This window comes from Coenobita brevimanus, chromosome 69 (genome assembly GCF_032717465.1).
Source record: "Coenobita brevimanus isolate Jiangsu-jjx chromosome 69, ASM3271746v2, whole genome shotgun sequence".
NCBI lineage: Eukaryota > Metazoa > Arthropoda > Malacostraca > Decapoda > Coenobitidae > Coenobita > Coenobita brevimanus.
In genome coordinates, this window is record NC_137022.1 from 26,204,415 (window position 1) to 26,225,879 (window position 21,465).

Genomic DNA, 21,465 nt, shown 5'->3' on the forward strand with positions numbered 1-21,465 from the left:
TCCACTTCCCTCCCTCCCTCTCCCACCTTTCCCTCCACTTCCCTCCCTTTCTTTCCCTCCCTCTTCCACCTTTCCCTCCACTTCCCTCCCTCCCTCTCCCACCTTTCCCTCCACTTCCCTCCCTTTCTTTCCCTCCCTCTCCCACCTTTCCCTCCACTTCCCTCCCTCCCTCTCCCCGTTGACCCTTCTCCCGGATGAGGCCTATTAAATCTGACATTAGCTTCACTGGGCGACGAATATTGCTTTGCCAGGACAGGTGCTAAGTAGGTAGGTAGGTTGGTAAGTAGGTAGGTAGGTAGGTAGGTAAGTATGTATGTAAGTAGGTAGGTAGGTAGGTAGGTTGGTAGGTAGATAGGTAGGTAGGTAGGTAAGTAGGTAGGTAGGTTAGTAGGTAGGTAGGTAGGTGAGTAAGGAAAGAAGGAATGAATGAAAATAGGTAGGTAGGTGGGTAAATAATTTAGTAGTGAAGGAAGGAGGATAGGTACGTAGGTAAGTAGGTAGGTAAAGTAAATAAGTAAGGAAGGAAGGAAGATAGGTAGGTAGGTAAGATAGTAGGGACGGAAGGAAGGAATAGGTAGGTAGGTAGGTAAGTAATATAGTAGGGAAGGAAGGAAGGAAGATAGGTAGATAGGTAAGGAAGGTAGGTAGGTGTTGGTTGGTTGATTTGTAAGTAGTTCAAAAAAGAAATAGGGAGGCGTTGGTAGGTAAGTAGGTAGAGGGGGGAAGGAGACATTGAGAAGAGCTTGGAAAGTAGGTGGGTAGATAAGCTTGTAAGTAGATAGAAGGGGAAGAAACTAGGTAGATAGGCTGTAGGTATGTAAGTAGGTATAGGTAGAAAGGAGAGAAGAAACAATTAGGTAGAGATGGAAAGGAAAAATAGACTGGTAAGTAGGTATGTAGGTAGGAATTCAGGAAGGTAGGTAGGCAGGTAGGTAGGTATTCAGGAAGGTAGATAGGTAGGTAAGGAAAAAAGGAAGGAGAGAGAGAGAGAGAGAGAGAGAGAGAGAGGATTAGGATGGCATTTATTCATCTCATGGGAAATATCGCAAAGTGGGTTCAGAGACGGAAGTAAATGGAGAGAGAGAGAGAGAGAGAGAGAGAGAATGTACAAGTTTAACGAAAGGACATTTAAAGAAAGAGTTTTAGTAAGAAATAGGAATATAAAAAAAATATATCATAGGAATGGAAGGGGCATATGAGAGAGAGAGAGAGAGAGAGAGAGAGAGAGAGAGAGAGAGAGAGAGGGAGGCTGGGGGGGGGGGGCTGCTATTGTTGACATCCTGAGCTCATTGTGGTCAGTAGGTTATGACGTAAGGAACAGTTACACGTTATTATCTTCGCTAAAGGAACACTTAGATATATCAGACCAGGTTGTGTGTGTGGGTGTGGGTGTGGGTTGTGGGTGTGGGTAGGTGGGTGGGTGTGGGTGTGGTTGGGGTGTGAGAGAGTGATGTGTTCAAGGACAGGTGTTAATTGTGTGAACAGAGGTGTGTATAACAAACTGAGATCTTGGTGATGATGATGATGATGATAATAATGATGATGATGATTATACATGTAGGGTGGAGAGAGAAGGGGGGACGGGTGTGGAGAGGAAGGTGAGGGGAGAGTATCGGGGTGGAGAGGATTATAAGGGGAGAATGTGAGGGATGAGGGAGGGGGAGACCAGAGTGACAGTAAGTGTGAGGGGACGTGAGATTGTGTGACGAAGGGGTGGTAGAAGTGGGGAGAAGGGGAGGTTGGAGTCAGGGTGAAGTTACTTATTTATTTATTTGAATGGTGAGTGAATACGTTTGTGGTCCACTTAATTGGGCATGCAGATGATCTCTCACTTTCTTTTCTTCTTTTTATTTTCTTTAAATTCAAGACCCTATATTGTGTGGGAAAAAGAAACTGGGTGATATTTGTATATTTATTTGTGTATTCGGAGGGGAGGGGAGACGAGGGAATTGGGGGGGACAGGAGTGAAGTGTGATGGAGGAATGTGTGAGATGGTGAGGGAGGAAGATGTGAATTTGGATGGAGAGAGGGATGTAAGAAGGGTGGTGGTTAGGTGAGGCGAGCTGGAAATAAGCTGAGGTGGGGAGAAATAGGTGAGGGGTGTTGGGGCAGGTATGAGAGAGTGGGGGAGAGGAGCACTGGGGTGTGGGACAGGTGTGAGGGAGAGGATGATGGACACCTGATGCCCCCTGACTCATATTTCTCAACACTTCGTGGGTGGGGGAGGTGATAGATTGGGGAGGAGGGGGAAGTTTAGCACAGTAATATGAAACAAATACTGCCATAAATATATACCGTAATCTCTCTCTCTCTCTCTTTCTTACACACACACACACACACACACACACACACACACACACACACACACACACACACACACACACACACACACACACACATACAGGAATAGGAATGTTTTAGATATAGCCATCATTAACCCCTCCATTACTAGGAATGCTCGACTAAGTTTTAAAAATTGTGTATAAAATAAAGAAACGTGTGGTCCTAGCGTCAAATGGATTAAAATATGCCGAACAGACAGGTATTTAGAACATTTTACATAACTGTGGAAGCCTGACTTTGTACATTTAGGGATAAAAGGTTGCCTACTATTCATTTTTGTTTATTTCACCCTTACAACATGTCCACCACTTTCACCCTGATGTATCATAATAAAGAGAATCATCAGTGGTTAGAGAAGCAAGCCAACCCTCACTTAGCTAAGGAGTATTTGCCATTAGAGAAAAGTGGGTAGTAGGAGAGGTGAAATATTATGTGAACTTTTGTCTCGTTCAGTACAGTGCCAGTTCACTTACCTCACCATACCACCATCTGTCCATGACCTAGTTGTTATATATATACCACTACTCTCACCTAGATTCCATAGCTAACTCATCTCTGTTTTTGTCTTCATTCATGTCTTGTGTATCTGACTGGGAGTACAGTACAGTATATCTGTCTATGTCTGTATGTGTCTATGTGTCTGTATATGTATCTGTGTCTGGTTGTGTCCAGTTTTCTATCAGTCCATCTTGATGCATTATTTTCAGTTGTGTTGAGTGTTTGTTTGGCTTGTTATCTGCTGGCCGTGAGGTGGTTATGCTGAGTAAGAGGCCCAAGGACAGTTCCCTAGAGTGTTACATGTTTTGCAGAGATTTACATGTTTTTTTCCTGACAGTTTGTTGTGTTATGTTTTCAAGTTACAGTGTGCTGTGTCTTGGTAGTACTGTATGTGTAAGGAACTTGTGATGTGTTGGTAATGTGACTTAATATCTTGTTTCAGGAGCAGAATATGGACCCAAAGAATATTTCCCTTGAGAGTTATATTTTCCTGACAGGTTATGTTTTATCCGCAAGTTATGTTGTGATGTGTGTTGGTAGTAATATGTGGACAAAAAACTAGTGATACATTAGTAATATGGTTTGTTTACATTTTTCAGGTGCTGAATAAGGAGCCGAAGAATGGTTCCCCCGAGAATAACGTGACGGCACCTCCAGTCCAAAAGAGAGGTAGGTTACCCCATCACAGGCTGTTTGTCTTGCACAGTTCATAACACTGGTTTTTCTTACACACTGCTTCATTTTATAGTGCCTGCTTTCATGACTGTACACAGTTTTATTTTGGACTTTGCACAATTTTCTTTCTAGTTTTACAATATTCTCTCATTCATTTTTCAATGTGAGATTGAATTTTTGTATTTCATTTATTCAAGAACACATGCTATACTGTATTTTTCCCCCCCACACACAGCTTAAGTATAGTACTGGATACTGTGTAGGTAATGTATCTGGTACAGAACTTGAAAATTGGCATAAAAGAGAAAAGTGGATTCATTAGTACAGTATATATATATAAGGTAGAAATTAATATCAAGTACAGATGTGCATATAGTGTAGAATCTGGATACTGTATTAATGACACAGAAACAAATGAAAGCCATAGATATGAAGTCAAAACCATAAGTACCATGCAAAAATGTAAATAAAGCACAGTAGAAAACCTGTGATACAGCTAAAAAATACAGATAAAATACAGTACACTAAAACCATACATTTAACTTTTGAATAACAAGAAATCTCTTATCATGCACCAGGCACAGTACAGTAGCATGTGTTATTCTTGTAATGAAAGAATCTGTAACCTTAAGTTTGATCATGATTTTTTTTTTCTAGTTAATTCTTGCAGCCTCCAGATTTTATTTAATATTGGTTGGAGAGATATATATATATATATATATATATATATATATATATATATATATATATATATATACTGTATATATATATAAATGTATATATATGATTAAATAGAACATTTCTTCAATCCTTTCACCAGTTGAGGCTCTCCTAATATAAACAAATTATCTGGTGGTAGTAAAAATAGGCCTAAACTACAAAAATACACCATAAGATTGATGGGGTTAAGTTTCAACATTGTTATTCCGAGTTGGTAAAAGCTTTTACCAAGGTTATTGTCAGTGACTCCACCTTTTCAGCGATTAAAACTTTACCTATCTTATGTTAAGATTATGTGAAGAGTTTGAGAGAACATAAGAATTTATAAAGGCTGGCACAGCATACACCTTCATCAGTATGTCACTCATAATTATCCATGATTAACTTATTGTGATTGACACAACGAGGAAACTTGAAGCTTCAGAGGTTGGTGTCATTGTCAGTGGATTGTGTTACTTAACCCTGTTGGCATGGGAATGGTCCTGTTTTATGCTTGACGATGCTGGATGATTTTATGCAGACAGGACACTCCCAGGGTGCAGGAATCAAATACTTTTAACTCTTTTGCTGCTTTGGATGCACTGAAGAATTTTATTTTTATGGTACTGACACCAAATAGTTTTGCTCATCTGTGAGAAATTGTAGTAGTCAAAAGTTAATAATCCTCAACCATTTCACTTATTCAGGCTAACAGCAGATGATGTTCAACTGTAAGAAATTGTAAATGAAAAAGAAAAGTGGGTGGGGGTAATAGTTTCTCATTCCACTCAAATTGGGAAATCACCATTGTTTGTTTACCACTTGTGCATCATTGCTAGCAGGATACTTCAAAACTATTCAGCTGATTTAAAATATTTGACTGGCTGAATTAAAAACAGAACTGTGTTATAAAACTATTATTGAAGTATTGCATGCATTAATCATTCATATTCTGAAGCTACCCTTGGGAGATGTAATTTATCTGACATAATACCTGAATGAAATTCATAAGTATGCCACAACCATATAAAGATGTAAAACATGACAGGTTGAACTCATAAGTTTTTTTTTTTTTTTTTCCCCTGTCATATTGGTCAGATTTTGGCACAGTAGAGTACTTGGGTATTATTATATGTAGAACAAAAGACTGAATTTTGTTGCATTACTTCTGTATGATGAACCAGCTTTCATTAGAGAAAGCTTTTTGCCCCAGGGCAAAAAATGCTTTGGCTCATTAGACAAAGTTGGTTCTGTGAAGCAGTTTTTGGCAAAGAGTAACGTTTTAAAGTTTACTATGTCTTAATTTCTGCATCAGCCACACAGTGCTCGAATGCTTCATTCCCCACACCACTCCATGAGGCTGCCATCATTCCCTTTCTTCCCTTTTGTGCCATCCATCTCTTTTCCTCCTCCTTCCCCTCCTGCCATCCTTCCTCTTCCTTATGTTGCTTTATCCTCCCTCCTTTCATCTCCCTCTACTCTCTCCCTCTTGTACCGTATCCTTCTTTTGTCTGTCCTCACTTCCTCTCTCTCACTGTATCCTCCTTCCCCCCCCCCCCTTTCTGCCTTTTCATATTCTCTTACACTTGCTACCCTCCCCAGTTCCATTTCTTTTTTGCTTCCCCAATTTATTTCTCTCCCTTTTACTACTGTTCTGACTCCTATCATTCCACTTTCTGTCCACATCCTTCCTCCTACACCCTTCTTTCCCTTCCCTTTATTCCTCCATGTCTCTTTTCCGTCATGTTTTCCCTGGTGCTTCTCTTCTCCAGGCTTAAATATTCCTGCCTTCCCACCCTCTCTCCCTCTTTTTACCTGTTGCCATTATCACACTCCCTTTCCTCTTTTATCTGAATCCTTTGCTCTCTCTCTCTCTCTCTCTCTCTCTCTCTCTCTCCTCCTCCTCCTCCTCCTCCTCCTCCTCCTCCTCCTCCTCCTCCTCCTCCTCCTCCTCTCTCTCTCTCTCTCTCTCTCTCTCTCTCTCTCTCTCTCTCTCACCTCCTCCTCCTCCTCTCTCTCTCTCTCTCTCTCTCTCTCTCTCATTCCCCCACCTACTGTCTCTTTCTGCCCTCTCCCCACTACTATCTTCCATTTTTTTGTTGTGCCTTTTTCTCCTTCATATCCACTCTCTCCTATTTTAATTTTCTTATCACACCCCATTCCCCTCCTTCCATCCTGTTGCTGCATCCCTTCCTGTAAATGGAGTGTAAACATAACTAATGCTTGTTGGTTTTCTTCTGACTGAGCTGGCCTACTCTTACAACTTGAATTCTAAGTCGTGGTTGCATGACATTCATTGAGTCTTAGTTATGAGGTTGGAATAAGTTTTCTCGGTTACTGATCAAACTTATCCTCCAATCTGAATACACTTGGAGAGGTACTATGGATCCTTTTTAGTGATAACAGACCAGCCATAGTGTTTTCAGTTTTTTCTTGGTGTATCTATCTATCTGTTTATTGCCAGACACCATAATCCCATCTTGGTGAGTTCAGATAATTTTTGTTCTTAACCCTCTCATAGATGGGAATACTGTAATTTTAAGATGAAGAAAATCATCTGGTACTAGCCTCAGTAAAGTATATACAGTAGTACTGTACCTAAAAATAGTAGCTGGATAAAGGTTTGTATGAATAATATATCCAAGTACTGTCCATAGCAGTGAAAGGCTTAAGGAAGAGATTTTTTACTTTCATATTAATAGACTTTAAAAAATAATAATAATAATAGTGAATCATGGTGATTTAATGGGAAGAGTAGGTGTTAATTTATCAGCAACTTATTAAAGCAACAAGTTTAAGTAAAACAAATTTAAAAGAGTAACTACTCCACACTTTGTATAGGTTGTGATTCTTGAGAGTGTAGCCAGTGTTGCAGAGATATTTGTGTTTGTGTTATCAGACATGGGGGGCCGACGGTGCAGGGTAGTGTTCAGTTACGCCCCACAACACGACGACGAGCTTGCGTTATGTGTGGGACAGACCATTACCATCCTGCAAGAGGTTGAGGAGGGCTGGTGGAAGGGCGTACTAGATGGCCAGGTCAGTTGTGCACTCCCTAGTGTGAGTCCTGTCTATTTTTACTCTCCTTTCAACTTTGATCACTTGAATACAGTGCTATCCTTTTAAGCTAAGGTCAGTTCATCATTATCCTACAAGAGGTTGAGGAGGGGTGGTGGAATGGCATACTAGATGGCCAGATGGGCGTTCTCCATAGTAGTTTGAATCCCTTATGCTCTTATTCTCTTTCTCATTTAGCCTCTTTTTAGTTCATAGCTAGACTATTAACATCCTTCAAGAGGCTGAGGAAGGCTGGTAGAAAGGTGTATTAGATGGCCAGGTCATTTTGTGCTATCCCTAGTTCAAGTCCTGTCCACTGTTATATGTATATTCCCTTCTGTTATAAGCACTTGAATATGGGGACACCCGTCATTAGTGTCTGACCACCTATTGTGATCCTTCAAGAGGTTGAGAAGAACTGATGTACTTGATGGCCAGGTCAGTTGTACTTTTCCCAGTGTGAGTCCCCATGGCTATTAGTTCATTTTATCTGTATAGTAAGATACGGTTTTCCTATTGTTCCAACTTGTCTTCTTTACCTTTGCTGTAGACTTAGAGCATACTGATTACTTTCTTTCTTGCTGTATTATATCAGAGAGAATCATCTGTGGGCAGAGAAACATATCAAGCCTCTCAGAAATTAAGAATGTTAGCCAACAGGGTATTGTAATAAGTAGAAGAGGTGAAGTGTTAGATGAGCTTTTGTCCTCAAGTTTATGTTGCACGATGCTTTTGTTTAGATTTATTAGAGAAGTACAGTGAAATGTTTATGCTGTAATTACTTCCCTACACATTGCAAGAGATAATAAAGGGCTGGTTGGTACATCTCTTGCAACGGTCCCCACAGGCTTTAGACATGTTTCAAGCCCATATTGTAGGTGGCATAAGAGGCTTCCTAGCACTTTTTCCTCAGCAGTTTATCTTGCATATTACACCTTGACATTCACTTCTGTGTTATTTATATTGTTATAATTTTGACAGTTTTGACATTATACAAGTGGATAATGAGATTTAATGTACAGAATAAATTGCCTAGAAAGAGATGTTTTGAAATCTCCAATGCCACTTCAAATACATTCCTCAGCTGTATGGTAGAGGACATTAATATTTTCATAATGTATGTAGAGAAGTGTGGTATATTTGTGATGTGGTTACTTTTATATACCTCACAGAGGGTAAGAAGGGATTGATAACCACTGTAGATGTGACTGTAATTTTCATAGAGCTTCTTCTCAGTGTCCATTTCTTGTTTGCACATTACAGTACCTTACAATTTTCCTTTAAAAATAGAATACTGTAGTTATTTGGGTGCCAATTTTTTTCTTTCCCCTAGGGACTACTCTCTTGGTACTGGTATAACTTTAATTTGTTTTGTTGGTGCCCATGTTTTTTGTAGGATTTTCTGTTGGCATACTGTACTTTTTTTTTTTTTTTATAGGTTGGGATGTTCCCGTCCAATTTTGTCGAGGAGTTGGGCGATGACATTCCGCCAGGGAAGCAATCAGAGCCCAGCGTTGAGAACATTAACAACATCAACAACCAGCTCAATATTAATGGACAGAGCAAAGGTGAGTTTAGTCCTACTTTTTTGTCCCAGATGTTAGTGGGAAATAGGGTCAGAATGTTGCTGTTGCTGCTGCTGCTGCTGATAATGATGATGATGGCAAGGATTATGTTTATGATGATAATGATACACATACTTATAATTTGGTAATACAGAATAATTCATTTGAGACTAAGCTGCTCCCGATACTCTGCACAGAGATCAAACCAAAGCCAATCCAGGGTTTGGGGTATGGGGTAAAGCTGACAGACCTGAAGAAGGAAGTCCGGAGGGATCCAGACCCGCCTCAGCCCCAGCTTCCCTCCACTGCCACCACCAATGGGTCAGCCAAGATCCTCGGCTCCACTGCCTCAGCATTCCACCCCATACACAAAGATGCACCGAGGGAGAATGGTCAGTTGCTGCCTCTTTTCAGTTCATCCCCATAACTTGAATTTTCTTTGCATTTCAATCCGTACACAGGCAGACTCAAAAGAAGTCAGTTGCTGCCATTTCTTTGTCATTTCATCCTCTTAATTTGAGTGTTCTCTGCATTCTACCCCATGAAAAAAGAAGAAAGGTCATTTGCTTTCACCTGTCAGCCATTACATTTTAACCTGAAGTTTCCTATTATAGTATTCTCTGGCACAGTTGCTCCTTTACTTACAGACTTTTGAGTACAAACTTCTGGAAATGCGATTTTTTTTTTTTTTTTTTTTTTTTTTTAATAGAAGCATTTATTGAATTATTTTGTCAGTGACATAAATAAAATACTGTACTGTATAGACTACAGTATTTATTAAGACTTAGTGACATTTATGATCAGATTTACTGAAAAACGTATGTTACAACAATGTTATTTCTGTTTCTGTCTTTGGTGTTATTGTTCTCAAACAATTTTTACATATTTGGCATCAGGTATTAGTGAAGGTGTTAGATGAAGCCCCTGTACCTGTACTGCCCTTCATTTCATGGTTTATAGAATCTTTTGTTTGGCTTCAGCACTCCCTGTAAATCCTTTCCTATTGCAACCTCATACTGCATCTGTTTCCTTAACCCCTGCTGGGCTGGTTATTTGTAAGGTAGTTTACTTCCATTGAGTCATTTTTTATAAGCAGTAACCCCGTACGGGATTATGGCGTCTGGCAATAGATAGATAGATAGTATAAACTGTACCTCATATAAGGCTTGCAGTGTGGCCCATGCACACCTTCGTTGTACCTCAAATGAGGTCTGCAGCTCATCAAGAGTTAACATGTTTGGAATGTACAGTAGGTAGGACAGTTAGCAGACAACAGAACATGCATTTTTAACAGTAAATCCTTTTAATAGATAAACAAATACATATATGTAGGAGTTTTATCTATCTATTGCCAGACACCATAATCCCGTAAAGGGTGGCCATTTGACACTGAGTTAGTTGTTTTACAGGGAGGGGCACCAACCCTCCACCAACCCACTTGTTGACACGTAGGGAGCACGTATGGTTTGGTTATATGGTTACCACCCAGCGTTGTAAATGGTTTCTTGGCTTACAGGAAACCATTTGGCTTGTCACTCAATGTAAAGCCACCTGTAAAGGAAAGAAAAGGAATAAGAAGTGACAGGAAAGATAGGAGAAATAGGAAGAGAGGAGGGCAGGCACAGAAAAAGAATGATAAAAGCTAAGGAAGTAGGCAGCACTACATCAAGTGAGTGGATGTTGGTCGCCACCACCTACCACATGTAGGAGTTAATGGGAGATTAATTCCTCCCCCTTTATTTTATAAGGAGCCTCAGCCAACTAAATAAAATTAGAATTACAGTATCTCTAGGTGGAAGAAAAAAAGGTTAGGATGATGATTACCAAAAATGACAAAAATGAGCTACTTGAGAGGAGCATGTGGAGTGACATGGAGGGACAGGTTGACAAATGAAGAAGTGAAAGAACGTTGTGGGGTGGATGTGGATGTGGTTGAGAAGATTTAGAGAAATACACTGAGGTGGTTTGGACATGTGGGGAGAATGGAGAATGAAAGACTGACTAAGAGGGTGTATGTAGGTGAGGTGGAGGGAGGGAGAGGGAGGGGAAGACCGAGGATGAGGTGGAGGGATGGAGTTGAGAGGTATATGAGGGAGGGGGGAGTGAGTTGGGGGGAAGGTAGTCAAATGGTGGGTGACAGAGCGACTTGGAGGCGTTGTGTCTGCGGCCACTCTTTGCAGGATTAGGGCGTTGGGCTATAGATAGATAGATAGATAGAAAAAAGTACCATGTGAATGTATGGATATAAATCTGGTTGACTGTGGGCTGAAGGTACCTTCTCCTGCAGTTCACTTTCCTCCTTTTGCAGGATATGGAGAGAGTTAAGGGATTTTTGTGTCAGTGGGCAGTAGAGCCATTCCGTTACATCTGTACTGCCAAATAAGGGTGTACTTGTCTTTGACTAAACCCATGATAATGCACATGTAGTGTGTATTAAGTTGATATATTTTTGTCTTATGTTACTTTTGCATGATTAGGTCAAGTGAAAAACTTCCGGGACCTGCCCCATAAGTTACCGCCAGCACTGGAGCCCAAAGCAGAGAAGGTGACTAACAAAACAGACAAGACGCGTCTCAACGCCGCTGATCGGGATCGGATCAACTCCCTGGAGAAGGACAGGATCCCTGCCACTGTTCCTGATGACAAGACGAAGGTACGTTTATATTACAGATTTTGTTGGTCTTACTACTTTTTTGTGTGTGTGTATGTGTGTGTGTATGTGTGTGTGTGTGTATGTGTGTGTGTGTGTGTGTGTGTGTGTGTGTGTGTGTGTGTTTGTGTGTGTGTGTGTGTGTGGTATATAAAAGCATAGTCAACAAAAAAGGTTATCCCAGCCTTTTAAATAGAATACCTGTTTAGTATGCCAGTAGATCTCTGGGAGCACTTGGTTGAAGTTGCTGGTTTCTTGAAATCCCCTGGGATCACTTCCAGATGGGGCATTGGTCACAGCATCATCAAGAGCAACAGCCTGATGTACTGAACATTGCTTCTAGTATTATCAGTTTTAAAGGCTGTGGTGTGGCTATATATATTATAACAGCTAACTACTTATACTATTACAGTATTATCAAAGAGTGCACCCCACATTTAGTGATGTCAGTAATTCTGAAATGACGAGAAACCATAGTGCTCATGACTAATTCTAGGCATCACAGGAGGTTTCATAGCACCTGTCTCTCAGTGATTTATTTTGCACATTACACATTAACATCCTCCTTTATGTTATTTATATCTTTTTAATGTTGACAGTTTGTATCAGTAGCATACAAGAGGATATTGAAATGTAAAGAACAGAAGATATCACTAAGGAAGAGGTGTTTCGAATTTCCAGAGCCACTTAAAATATGTCACCTGGCTGTTTTGACCTTGCGGCAGAAGCATGAAATACACTGCAGTGCTCCATCTATATTAATTGTATTATTTAAGCATCTTAAGGACTTTTACAGTGCTTCTCAGTGTGTTGTGTTGTTTGACTAAGTACCATGGACACATGAACAATTACTGTACTGTATAGACAACAGTATCTTTATTACAACCTGCTATAGAGACATAGTTATCATCACTGATGCATTGAGTGTTTGCATGAGATCAAAGAAATGGCTGCTGAATTGATCTGTAGTTGTAAATCATAGTGAGTATGAAATGCATTCATTGAGGATACAACAAAAAGGTACAGAATGGTGCACGGGAGTGAGATATCGTTCATATTTAGATTACACATACAAGCAACTTATTTATGCTGCACATTGACCCTGGGAGGTACTACCATGATAGTGCAATGTGGCTATGTACAGTACATGGTAACTAGCCACAAACTCATTACTCTTAGCCAGGAATTCAGCCACAAGTAAATATAGTAAGTCTAAGCATTGTTATATATCTTGTGACACATCTTAGAACTTTCTTTCTCCCAACAGTTTCCGGTAATTGTTGGGAAGTGATTAGGTGTTTTTGGCACTTGGTTTAGCTTTCAGTCCATAGAAAACATTACCTGTACCATGACCAACCTCAGTATGGGGATTACTTAGAGGAAGCATGGTGTCATTTGAATTGATTGATTGTAAACGGTGAGGCTGAAGGCAGACATAGCATCATTTGAACTGACTGACTGATTGGTTGTGCAGGGTGAGGCTGGAGGCAAGCATCAACCACAGGTCACTGCGGTACCTCAGGCTGCTCCCCAGACCACCCCGAATACAGGAGCCCCAACACACCCACCGCCACCACAGCTGCCACCCAAACCTGGTAAGTGACATGAGCCAGTATTCTGGTGGTGTAGAAGGCTTTGTAGCACCTCCTTAACAGTTTACTTGACATATTACACCTTAACATTATCTTGTATGCTATACAGGTACATTTATGTGAAGCTACAGAATGAGGTGAAAGTTTTTGGCATATCAGATAGAGCCAGGATTCCAGGAGCTTGAATGATGAGTGAATGGAAGTGTGATCCATTGGAGTGGGCAGGCTTGGGCTGTCTGGCCATTGCTACTCCTTACCCTGCCCTAGGGTGGGAAAGGAGGTTGCAGATGTCGATGATGATGATGATTAATATCGACATGGTTTGGATTAGTAACATGTAAGATGTTGATTTGTTGATGAGCAGAGTTAATTCTAAAGGACAGGTGTTATGAAGTCTCCCAAACCCCTCAGAATGTATTCCACAATCTCATAATCTAAGGACTAAATTTCTTCCAGATGGATTTTCATTTTTGGATTAGTTGCTAATTGTTGCAGGCCTTGTTTCACAGTGCCATGAGTTGCTGAAATAGATTAATTATAACCATGTATTTTAATTTTGTTTACTGAGATAACAGTCTTGCTCGTGGTCCCTGCATTCCTGATGAGGAAGTACACGATTACACTATGGATGGATGGATTGGAGGATAAAACAATTTAACCTTCAGATTTCATATCTGAAAAGGATCTGAATTCACTCAGACTAACTGAAAAGTAGTTAACAGTCAGTCTCATATTATTCTCCAGTGTTTAGGCCCCAAATCCTGGTCCATTCAAAACTGATAATACTGAAATGGATGTTGCAGAATTTTAAAGAACTTCATATCTTGTACATTAGCTGTTGTTTGGATATGTAATAATTAACACCATCGTCTTCACTGGTGTTATGATGTAGGAATGCTTTTTAGTAGGCAAGGTCATTCTTTACCCTAAAGTCATGTGTGTTTGCAGGCTAAATGGTATTTTACATAACACAACAACCATGTTAGTTCATGCCTGATGGATTTAAAGGCAGAAGAAACACTCATTTTGGACATTACTGCAACTTTTAAATGAACTCTCAGCAATTTTAAGTAGAAAAAATAGGTGTTAAAGTTTGCACCCCATGTTAAAATAACTTTAAATGAAGACATCCTACTGTACACCATACTTGATGGCCATGGGTTTAATTGGTAGAGGATATAACAGTACCTGTACTCTTAACTTCATTGTTAGGGTCAGCTAGTAGTGCATTGGTTAACACAGCCAACTTCTATCTATCTATCTATAGCCCGACGCCCTAATCCCGCAAAGGGTGGCCGCAGACAAAACGCCTCCAAGTCACTCTGTCACCCACCATTTGACTCCCCTCCCCCCAACTCACCCCCCCCTCCCTCATATACCTCTCAACTCCATCCCTCCACCTCATCCTCAGTCTACCCCTCCCTCTCCCTCCCTCCACCTCACCTACATACACCCTCTTAGTCAGTCTTTCATTCTCCATTCTCTCCACATGTCCAAACCACCTCAGTGTATTTCTCCTAATCTTTTCAACCACATCCACATCTACCCCACAACGTTCCTTCACTTCTTCATTCGTCAACCTGTCCCTCCATGTCACTCCACATGCTCCTTTCAAGAAACTCATTTCCACTGCTCTCACTCTTGACTTGTTCCCCTCTTGCAAGGTCCACGCCTCGCTTCCATACGTCAGGGTAGGGATTACAATACCATCATGCAGTGACTTCTTAACTTCCATACTCACCTCCCTATTTCTCATCACTGCTTTCAGTGTACCAACAACCTTTCTTCCCTGCTGTACCCTTTCACGTACTTCATCCCCCAAAGTTCCATCCCTACTCATCACACTACCCAAGTACTTGAATGCACTCACATTCTCCATATCCTCACCATCCAACCTCACTGCACACTCTGTGACTTCATTCCCCTCAAACACCATAACTTTACTTTTGTTTACATTAACTTTCAGCTTCCTCCTCCTACACACTGTCCCATATTCATTCACCAAACCTTGCAACTCCCATTCATCTTCACTCAACAATACTGTATCATCAGCAAACAGCCAACTTACAGCTGTTAAAATCTGAGTTTGATTCTTGGACTGGTCAGACTGGTGGACTCAGTTTGTTTACTGCTTTTCCCTGTTAACTGAGCAGAATACTGTAATTGGGGACCAAGGTGTAAACTGAATACCATGACATGTATTCTAAGGGAAGGGCAGGACATAAAAAAAATTGATTGTCAGCCTTCATGACCGTTGTACAGTTGATGGATATTAATCAAAGCCTTTTTCATCTTCCTGTAGTTCGTGAGGTGGCACGTGTGATGTTCCCATACTCGGCTGAGCATGAGGATGAGCTGGAGCTACATGAGGGGGACATCATCACTGTGCTGTGCAAGGATCTTGAGGACAGGGGCTGGTGGCGTGGGGAGCTGAATGGGAAAGTGGGCGTCTTCCCAGACAACTTCGTGGAGCTCATCACCCTTGAGGAGAATGTGAGTGCAGGATTGGCATCTCTGTGTTTGAGTCTTTTTGGGGGAAAAGCCTTCATAGCTGAATGGCAGTGCCCTTTTTATTGGAGTGTCTTTGTTATTGTACCCATCAGCCAGAGACATTCTTTCAGAAGCATAATAGAATAATTTATCTGTAACAAGAGTGAAATTTTAAAATGTACATAGGTTGAAGTGATTAATGGAGTTTGTTCCTGATGACTTCAGTCCAAGTTGATCTCTCATAGGCAGATTAATGTCACTAAAGAAAGTCATTAAACAGACTCAGGTCATTGGATAGAATAGAGTCATCTGGCAGTATCAAAAATTACAATAAAAGATGTTCTCTGGTTGAAGGGGTTTAGGGTAAGTAGAAGAGCTGCATGGATTTTAAGAGTTGTTAAGAATTAAGGTGGAGAATGGCATGGACTGAATAAATTGTTATGGGTTGTATAATCTGACAGAAGTTGTGTGATTTAATCTGTAGTGACTGGTCTAGAATTAGTGAACAAGGCTTATAGGTGAAGTGTACAAAGCTCAGGGTTTGCTTTACATTCACCCCCAGTAATTTAATTTGGTATAATATTACAGTACCAGGTTTATGGTAAATGTATGGTATTGGTGGGATAGTTGAGTTGCAGAGTAGGTCAGTAGAGTGAAGGTTTGGCTTGTCACTGATGACTTATGGTGTAATCCAGTTAGTGCAGAGGTGGTGTGGTGTGGTGTGGTGGCTTTGGTGGTGGTAGTGGCCAAGCAGTGATTCCTTGTACAGCACAAACTCTAACTTCTCCCTCATCAGTCATCTCTATACTGTTTTAACTTCTTTGCTCTGATGACTTACATTTTGTGATAATCTTGCTATCCCCAGATGATTTTACATAAACGTTAGGGTAGATCTCGTACAGTGAAAGAAAAAATTTCCATGAATCTTCTCAGTCATGAAAAGTCTCCCCCAAACTAACTGACATCAACATAAAATAATTAAGACATACTAAAGCTGTCATGTGTAAGTCCTTCACAATGAGAAATCTCCCTAAAGTTTCATAAAGCCATTTTGGAATAACCAAAAATTATTGAGCCTGTTTAGGTTTATATCCAAGGAGTGGTTGGGATTTATTGCTTACATAATGCCACTCAGGTATGAGTTAGTCTGGTCACTGTCATGTTAAAGGTCAGAACCAACTTGCCTAGCCCCGGACTCTTACGCTGCACATGGGGCAACACAGGATTAACTGATGTATGTATGCATGTGTGTATAGTATGAAGAAAAGAAAAGAAAAAGGAAAAGAACAAAGTCCTTGTATTGATGGAGGTTAATAGAGATTCCTTGTAGCCCCTTCACTAGAATGGGTCTCTCCAAGTTTGAATAAAAGTGACAATAGCAAGAATGAAATAGAAAAAAGATGTCATCATACGAGAGGATTTAGTAATGCTGTGTGCCTTCTTCTGCCATGAAATTAAATATACTGTATATGTGTGCGCCAGAATTGTCAAAGGAAAAATGCATGTTGTAAGGATTGAAGAATTGCTTATTTTTCTGTTGTGGTTTAAAAAGAAAATGTTTAGCTTTAGCTGTTGTGTTTGTTGAGAGAAAATGCATATTGCATCAACTAAAAGTTGTGTAGATTAAGTTATCTGTGTTTCAATGTAGTGTAATGCAGTATTTGGGGCTGTTATAAAGTTTGTGACATGATGCAAAGTTGTTCTTGTATTAACACTTTCTCCAACTTTTGTGGTTGGCATTATCATAGTCTAGAAAGATGAGTAGGAACCAGGTTTGAATATGATGTGAAGTGTGAATACGTTGAGACTTCGATATATGTCAGGGATATGTTTCAAAATATCCCTTATTTTTCTATCTATCTATCTATTGCCAGACGCCTCAATCCCGTTTGGGGTGGCCACAAACAAATTGCCTCCAAGTCGCCCTGTCCCCCGCCATTTCACTGCCCTGCTTCCAACTCACACCCCCCTCTCTCATATACCTCTCCACTCCATCCCTCCATCTCATCCTCGGCCTCCCCCTCCCTCTTCCCCCCTTTATATATTTATTTATTTTTTAATACTGGACAGATATTGCTATTAATTTAAAGAAGTTGACAAATCAGATTTGTAGGTAGCAGTGGAAGTTTAATGAGGATTTTTTTTTCTGTACATTTTGGTAGACTAGCAAAAAAGAATTAAAAAAAAAAAAAATAATGAAGGGCCACCTACTGTATACCTTTCCCTCATCATTTATCATTGTCTTCTGTTTTCATGAAATGCTTAATGAGTTAGGTTAATTTTTAGTTACACTCCTAGAATTATCAAAGGACTCCTTGTTCCAAACCCATACCAACTTGTAAGACTTAGTAAATAGCAGAGTTAATGGGATGTCAGTGCATGTAATTTGTAGTACTGTACCGTATGTGTTAAAGCTGTTTATTTCCTCCATTAAGTACAGTAAAACCTCAGTATAACAGACATCAGTATGCTGAAATTCGCTTTTGTCGGCCGTGAGGAGCCGACCGGACTAAATTCTTGTATATCGGGAAAAGTCAGATAAAGCCAGAAGCGGTCCGGACTCTCTGACCTCTGAGAGTGATGTCTCCTTGCCATCACTTGCCTCGACGTCATCTTTGCACATCATTTCACTGGAAGTTCCTGATATACAGTATATACTGCTCGAGGGCATTGAGTGATAAGTGAAATATTCAGACAAAGTGAACATCTTTAGTGTGTAAGATCGTAAATAATAAGGTGTATAAAGTGCACAGTACAATATTTGAAAAGTGTTTAAAATTAAGTTGTAACAGTAAAGAATTTTCTAAGTGCCAAAGAATTAGAAAAGTGGTCTACATTGATATTAAATGCTAATGTCAATGGAGCACCATTACTTATAAGTTTATAGTACAATACTGTACATCATAGTTTAAGTTTCAAATTAAGTTCTGATTGAGTGCCTTAAAATACATTACAGTACAGTACTGGTTTAGTATAAGTGTCTATAAGTTAAATAAGTGCATCACCTACCTTTCCAATACAGTCATCTCTACTGTACAGACTCTACTAATGGACCACTTCAGCTATGTTCACCACAGTAAGGTAAATAAAAGACATGCTTATCAGTGAACAGTACAAAAATATTATATATATTATACCATTTGATTATTGTAGTGAATATGTAATATGGTACAGTACTGCAATGGTAGTGAAAACAGTTGGTGATGCCACAGTGAAAAACCGTTGGTGCGATCCAGACTGATGTCTGATATATCAGAAAAAGTCTGGGTTAGCAGGAGGAAGTTCAGATGTCGCTTTTATCGGACTTTTGCTTTTTTCGGACTGGCTTGGGCCCCAATTAGTCTGTTATAGTGAGGTTGTACTGTACTGTAGTTGTTATTAACCACCACATATTTTAGAAATCTCATTAAAAATCTTACATTCTGTTAATTTCATGGTGTAATCTTATCCTGCCTAAATAACAGTGTATATAGTCAGACAGTGATGCACTGAATTTTGTTGTATGATGAAAGCCTTTTGTGTGGAAAACTGTTTTTGTTTAAATTTCTTTGTGAATTTTTCTTTAAAAAATAAGTCACTTTACATCAGCAGCATTGAACTGTTGCTTCTGCATTTTTTTCTGTAATGCCATAATGAAGTACAATGTGCATTATAACTATGTGTTCAGTTGGTATAGTGATTGTTTATTACAGTGTAGTGAGAAGGTATTATCAGCAGTTGTAAACCATCCCTATAGTTAGAAAATGGGATAGCCTTTGTCAGTAACCCTTTAGCTGCTGTATTATACCTACCATAGTTACATTACTCTGACTTCCATCAGCTTTCCTTATTAAACCCTCAACAGTCAAATAGTGAAGGATGCATTGTGTCCTTCGCTTAAATATTGTGTATAACCTTTATGTTCTTAACATTATTGTTTCATCCATGTAATTAAGAATGTGTTGTTGATGGTTAAAAGTTGTTGCTTATATAAGAAATTAACACTAGAACATGATGCTAGTCATGAAGAAGTACTGTGGAAAGGATGAATAGCCGTAACATTCTGTTATGTCACTTAGCTATGTACAAGTAGCTGCAATTGAACAGAGAGCTCGGCCAATTTAAGGTAAAAGGACTACAGTATAACAGTTTGATTCTTGTCAGCTTAGAAGCCTTCTAGCACTTCTTCTGTAGCAGTTTATTTTGTGTATTACAGCTTGTTTTTCTTTAGTATTTTATTTACAAAAAAAAAGCACACATAAATTCCAGACATGAAAGAGGATCATAAGGCAAAAAAAAACACATATACCAGACACAAGACTTGCAAAATAAAACTAGTATTCAAGAATACAGTAAATTAACATACCAGAATGAGAAATACAGTAAACTGGTAAGGAAGAACATGCTTGGGAGCCTCCTTAAGCAATGAGAATATGGGTCTAGGAGTTAGCTTTGTGTGCAGTTATGAGTGTATTGTTCACTCATCGTAGTTTATGTGTGTTATGAGACCATCTGTGGAGTAATGCTGAATGAACCATTATCGATAAACAGAGAAAATGGAGGTTAGACAAGTGATTGTGTTTGTCTTTGAAACTCCTCCATGGAGCATTGCTATGAAGCACTCCATGGAGGATCTCTGAGGTGCCGTATATTCAAATTTTATTTGTTTATTCTGCCCTTCATTAGCTTGGTTTTTATTTGGGCACATTTGGCAGTACTCCATGAAGCTCGCCATATCTTCTGTATAAGTAAAAGTGTGGTATTTTTTTACCTACAGACAAAACCGCCACGTCCTGAGAAGCCAGCAACAGTATTGGCCAAGAAGTCTCCGAGCAGTTCCACTGACACCACACCCACCGGTACACTTAGCAAGAATGGTCAGTGCTGTATGCCTTTCCTTATCACTTCCAGCTATAGGATGACTTTTGTTTTGTTTTAGCTAATATCAGACTCATTTATTTACCTTAGGAGACTGCCCCCCCACCTATTCCCTTCCCTATAGTGGTCTTGACCCCATAAACCTGATTTTTTATTTTTTTATTTTTTTATTTTTTTATAAATATACAGTACTCAAGCATATGTCAGACTTTTATTCAGCCTGGAAGAATCTCCTTGTCTAGTGATGGAGTTAATATAGGCTGTATCTTGTTCCATGAGTTTGAGAAGGTTCTTCTGAGATGAATTTTCCTCATCCTTCTTTCTACAGGTGACTCTACACTGGGTGACAATCCAAATGCTTTTCTGTACACCAGGAACCCATTTACTGTGCTGGTTGGTAGCCATATAACCAGATTATATCACCTGGTGGTTAGTGAGTAATTATAGCACTCCAGTCAAATTGAGCCTGTGCAGAATGATATCCAAGGGGTGGTTTGGGTTTATTACCCACATACTGCCACTCAGGGATGGGTGAGGCTGGTCACTCTCATCTTAAATGTCAGAACCAACTTACCTAGCCCCAGTTTTGTACGATCCTCATGGGACAACACAGGATTAGATGATGAATGAATGAATGAATAAAAATGACCGTAGATACAAAAAAAAAAAAAAAAAAATACTGACATCAACGTGAAGGGGTTAGAACTAGATGGTCTTGTGGTCAATGGCACTCTTGAGGATGAAGGTCAGGTGGTTTGTGCATTGATTTTAATCCTTAGGAGTTAATATGAGGTTTTCAGTCATGTAATATCACCATGACCATAGACTGGATACTTAGCTAAAGGCGTTTTGGACTTCAGTAGTCCAACTTTAGCACCTCATAGGGGCAATACTATATTAGACTATATGTTACTGTGTTAGTATGTGTGTGTTTGTACAGTAATGTATTTTGATAGCCAGCTTGCACATGCCTGATTAGGGGAAACATTTTTATCATCATCATCATCATCATCAACATCATGATCATCACCATTCAGAC

At 39.8% G+C, this 21,465-nt stretch overlaps 1 protein-coding gene across 1 annotated transcript in view; it reads left to right on the plus strand.

Moving 5' to 3' along the window:
* LOC145406162 (uncharacterized) overlaps positions 1–21,465 on the plus strand; it is a 174,766-nt gene that overhangs the window by 121,246 nt on the left and 32,055 nt on the right. Inside the window, exons 3-10 of the mRNA XM_080277359.1 lie at positions 3,441–3,510; positions 7,115–7,254; positions 8,711–8,840; positions 9,035–9,229; positions 11,315–11,490; positions 12,962–13,082; positions 15,382–15,572; positions 20,326–20,425. Coding sequence (XP_080133485.1) covers positions 3,441–3,510; positions 7,115–7,254; positions 8,711–8,840; positions 9,035–9,229; positions 11,315–11,490; positions 12,962–13,082; positions 15,382–15,572; positions 20,326–20,425 — 1,123 coding nt within the window. The remainder of the gene's footprint in view (positions 1–3,440; positions 3,511–7,114; positions 7,255–8,710; positions 8,841–9,034; positions 9,230–11,314; positions 11,491–12,961; positions 13,083–15,381; positions 15,573–20,325; positions 20,426–21,465) is intronic.